Consider the following 5,132-nt stretch of genomic DNA (forward strand, 5'->3'; position numbering starts at 1 on the left):
TGATAGCTGTTGCATTTCAAGAGATTAAAAAAAAATTACAAATGCATACAACAAAATTTTCAAAACTTAACATTTAAATGAAAAACAAAAAAATAAAGCGTATTATGTGCCAGTGATAGAAAACATTTTAAATGTGGTACATGATGAAGCAGCTTCTATTTTAATTAATTGCTCTCAGTAAATGACCTTTTTATATTGTGTTGTGTATTTTGAGAGGATTCAAGTCTCACGACTATTTTAGAACAGAAGTTAATTAGTACAATTACATTTTGAAAGAACATTGGCACGATCGCATCTTTTTGTTCATTTAGCGCTTAAATTGTTTTATCCATGTTTCTGCTAGGCGGCGCTCTTCCCTTTTTTGTTGTCCGATGCCACGCCACAGCGGATCGTACGCGACCCTGCAGTGTTGCGTCACAGCTGCCTAGCCCACCTTAGTTTTTCCAGCATTCTCATTGGCTACACGACGCATCGCTCACACAATACTTCATTCTTATTGGCCAGACGGCCCGTCATTCACGACGTTGACAAGGCAGTTGACGTAATCATTTCAGTAAATCAAGGCATTCATCCATACCTAAGCCTGCTAGAGGAACGGTCCAACCACACCAGCAGCAGCCTAACTAAATCTATCAGAAACGCAAGCATCTTGCGCGGCGCTGGAGAATGAGACGCAGCTATAATGGGTGTATATAACAACAAAGGAACTATTGGAAACTTAACCGTCAATCTTTTTTGATTTTTGCTGCTGGTTGTAGACGTCATTGGAGAATTGGCATCGTGCGGGATTTCTATGCTGTTCTAGTCGTTTCTACTTGTGGATATATAGCAGTAAGTGCCGTCTTTTCCGAAATATGATTGTAATATTTGTACGTTTGAGTCTGAGCATACATCTCTCGAGTCGCGTTTGGGAATGCGAATGGATGTTTACCGAAAGGTTTCGATTGTTTTTGCAGCTGACCTTAAACTTAATTGTGGTATTATACACTTAATGTTATTATTTTTTATTGATAATCGAAAATAAATGTTAAAAATGACAAAACCATATGAGGACTATGCAAAGAAAGTCGCCGAGTTCATAGAAAGACGTCCGAATTAGTGATGGGAAGTTCGGCACATTTCCGCGAATCGGTTCTTTTGAACAGCACCGGCTCAGACCGATTCAGTGGTTTGTAAACTCGATTTACTTTCGTACTGTCATCTCAGTCGTCATTCTCGGCTGTTTACGGATTAAGTGAAATAAAAACCATTCTGGGTTGACTCAGTCAGTGCGTGATTTTTGACTCCAGAACCGCTCGGACCGATTGTACTCGTGACAGAGTCGTTCATACCGGTTGGAGAACCGGTTCCCAGTACAGATCCGATTCAAAAGAACGATTTGTTCTCAAATCGGACATGGTTTCGTGAGATCAATAAAGGAGGCGACATCATAAGATTACACTGTAACACTTGAGATGTTTTTTTTAATATTAATTAAACGTTTTGATTAGTTTTATCTCTGTAGCAGACCATTATGACAGTACAGCTATGGCAACGCCTGATATGTTGTCAATATCTAGTCTCCTTTATTAAACACTGAAACAGATACACGTTTTGTTGTTTTAGTGTCATTAGCTATAAAATCTATAAAAATAGATGGAAGAGTAAGTGTTCTTTTTCCTTCCTGAAGTAGGCATACTTATGTTTTCTCCGGCCGATTGAATTTCATGGGCGTATGCCTTTAATTCAGTGAACGACTACAAGGGCAAGGATTAAAACATCTTTTTTTGGTGTCATGTTATTGAAAAGCGGACTGTTCATTGTTCTGTCATACTCAAGAGACTTGAACTTCAAAAATAATTGCTGCATTGTCAGATTCGTTGTAATCCACAGCCGGTCGATAAAACCAATGCTTAATAACAGATGTCACGCCCATAAGTTATACATACATTTCAACAGGAACAGACAGGCGTAATGTGTCAATGCATGCGTTTTGATATGTCATAACGGTCGGGTGTCATTTAGTCAGATGTGTTTACTTGTGTAGTGAGCGTGTGAATAGGCCCAGCCCTGCTGCTGCTGCAGGCGAACGGCAGCCATGTTTATGAGTCCGTGAGGGAACCATCTAATGTTCCTGATCATCTGTAACTGTGTGTTGGATATTTACCTGCATATTATGCTATTGCTCTTGACCACCGGACATTTGATATGGTAAATGTGCTGTTGACATATAACAGACAAGCTCATGGACATTTTTATATTAAATATTAAGATTGGTTAAATATTTACATATAGGGAAAGTGTATATCTTGGTCCTGTGACAACATTTCTTTCTTTCTTTGACATTTTAATCACATTTTTACTAGTTAAACATTCTGTTATAGCACTTTAAATGGTCCTTTGATGGAAATATTTTTTATAGTATGGATATTCTATGTTGTACATGATTTTGCTAACAAGCATTTTGCTGAAACTGCTTGAAATGTCATGTCACCTGCCCAAATATATTAACTGTACTGATGTTACTGATGAATTATTTTTATTATGTAATCATCATTCCTACAATCATGGAAAACTAAAAAATATTTGGAATTTGTATAGCCTGGTTATTGAACATTTACACAAAATATAAAAGAATATCTAAAAATGTTCTGTTCTGTAACATATTTGATGCATCAGGCTTAAGTATCCCATATAGTATGATATAGTGAGAACATGGAGGACAAAAGCACATCAATTTAATTCAGTGGACCAAACTGAGCAAATTATGCAGTTTGTTGCAGATGGTATTTATAAAGCCCAAAAGTAAGATGAAATTCTGATATCTTGCTGTGTAAATAAATGAGAGTTCTATGACAGTATAACAGACCACTTACAAAAAATGTGCATATAAATATCAATTGTCACTCTATATCTCCAAATAATAGTAAGATGACATTTAAATGTTTAGTTTTATGTTTAAACCACTAGTTTTTATTGTGGGGGCAAAACATATAATGCAATGCAATACAATGATAATTGAGAGATGTACACATAAACGTCCTACAAAAGCCTGTTCATCTTGAAAAAATAATATTTAAGTTATGCTTAAGTTTATTTCATAATTTTTAACAAAGTTTTTGCAGGAGAAAGAGTAGAGTTGTAGAGTTTTATTATTATAACTGATACTTGCTAAAAAAAAAAAAAAGTATGGACCATCAATCAGAGGGCATGTAGAAAATTGTCAACTGGTTTTGATCATGTTGATAATTTAGAGGCCTCAGACATTCATGTATCGATTATGATGTAGTAGCCATGGAATATCATTGGTGAAAAGCTGTGGGAACCCTGCGTCATCTTTTTCTTTTATGTTTATTTTTGGCATGCTGTAATTTAAGAAAATCTTCTCAAATGCCACATAACCTCTAGCGTCATTGCATAAATGATGTTATGGTCAATTCAGATCTCTTTGGAGGTCTAGTTTACTCAATGGAATCTGATGAGATGTTTCTGGGTAACTTCTGTCAAATGTGTTCTTGTACCTTTAGCCTAATGATTGGGGCACTGGAATAGAAACCCATTCTGTTTCTTTTTGTAGGAGAACATTCTGTGGGATTGAATCACAACCGCTTCAACCATGTCTGGCGCCTCCGTGAAAGTGGCTGTCAGAGTGCGGCCCTTCAACTCAAGAGAGACCAGCAAAGAATCAAAATGCATTATACAGATGCAAGGGAACTCCACCAGTAAGTATATACTTGTCTCTATGGCTCTCATACTTTGTTTGTTTTGTAAGCTTCTCATATTTGGTCACGTATCTCCAGACAAGATGGCTCTAGTTTATTTGATGCTTTTGGCTTTAGGGTATGAGATGTTCAGCGTGAGATATTGATGATTTATTGGAAATCTGCAACATGAGTGACCAAAAAGGAAGAATAGAACTGGAATTGATGTTCTATTTGAAACAAGAAGGAAAGAAGAGTCTCTCTGTGTGAAACCCCTTCCTTTAGAAACATGAGGGAATTTAGTGTGTTGAGGTGCTGAGTTTGAAGATACTGAGTGTCTTCAGCTTAGGTCTGTTGTTCATCATTTCTACATTAGTTTAGTGGTAGAGGAAGAGAGAGGCAGTGTAAGGAAATGAGTTGATGTTATCGGCCGTGTTTTGGGTGTTATCGTTATTGCTGCCTAATGAAGAAGAACGTGTGACCACACATCAAGAATTCATGGAAACTTTGAGTCAAATTTTTGACACACCATTATCATGATGCTATTTGACACTTTGTTGGAAATAAACATGAAAAAATCAGTTCACTTGCACTGTGAGTGTAACTCTGTGTAGTGTATCAGATGTTTTTTGGCAGCATATGGGTTGGTAATGTCCATTTGCAAGCGGTGAGCAATGTTCCCTCTAATTTAGTTTTTCTTGCTGAGCAAAACTTTTCTCTGTTGGATGGACATTTCGGCCACCTGAGCAAAAACATTCTATACCAGACCTTTACAGCGCACTTTTAACTGTAATGTACTATTTATTAGGGATCCTCCGATCCGCCTTTTTCGCTTCCGATACCGATTCCGATACCTAGGGTTCAGTATTGGCCGATACCGATTCCGATCCGATACCAGTGAAGTTTTTTTAGTCGCCCAGAGTGAAGATTTAGTCGCATATGCGAGTGATTTACTCGCAATGTAGAGGGTTGACAGTCTATGAGCACGAAGCTCTTACAATGTGCGTACATTAAGCGCTTCGTGTTAAAAAGTGCAACGCACAAAGGGAAGAGAAATTGATGCGTAGTGTATTATATCTGTGCAACAGTTATTGAGCCTTTCTTTTTTTGAACAGTTTTCAATTTCAGTTACTGTGCACGTTAAAAACAATTGATAGTATTTTCTATGCCTGTGTTTTGTTCTCACAGACACCCAGTAGCAAGTAACAAAACAACATTAAACTCCGGCAAGAAGATAAAGTCCTTTTTGTAAAATCATAGACATGTATTTACAAATCAAGTATAATGGGAACACAGAATGATCTTGGAGAGAGCTGACTGCTGTAACCGAATGCAACCAGGGTTTAAAGGCTGAACGAATGACTGACAGCCACAGCGGAGAAAAGAGTTTGTGTGAACTTTAATGTAAGGACTTAAATATTTATATGTAGCTCACATTAAGCTATCATATGG

The 5,132-nt window shown here is 37.2% G+C and overlaps 1 protein-coding gene across 1 annotated transcript in view; it reads left to right on the forward strand.

The window, feature by feature from the left end:
* The first annotated feature begins 572 nt into the window (after nucleotides 1–572).
* Nucleotides 573–5,132, forward strand: part of LOC107586520 (kinesin-like protein KIF1B) — an 80,130-nt gene continuing 75,570 nt past the window's right edge. The window contains exons 1-2 of the mRNA XM_016273924.1: nucleotides 573–831; nucleotides 3,557–3,701. Coding sequence (XP_016129410.1) covers nucleotides 3,596–3,701 — 106 coding nt within the window. The 5' untranslated portion in view covers nucleotides 573–831; nucleotides 3,557–3,595. The remainder of the gene's footprint in view (nucleotides 832–3,556; nucleotides 3,702–5,132) is intronic.

This window comes from Sinocyclocheilus grahami, unplaced genomic scaffold (assembly GCF_001515645.1).
Source record: "Sinocyclocheilus grahami isolate Dianchi unplaced genomic scaffold, SAMN03320097.WGS_v1.1 scaffold83.1, whole genome shotgun sequence".
Classification (NCBI taxonomy): Eukaryota; Metazoa; Chordata; class Actinopteri; order Cypriniformes; family Cyprinidae; genus Sinocyclocheilus; species Sinocyclocheilus grahami.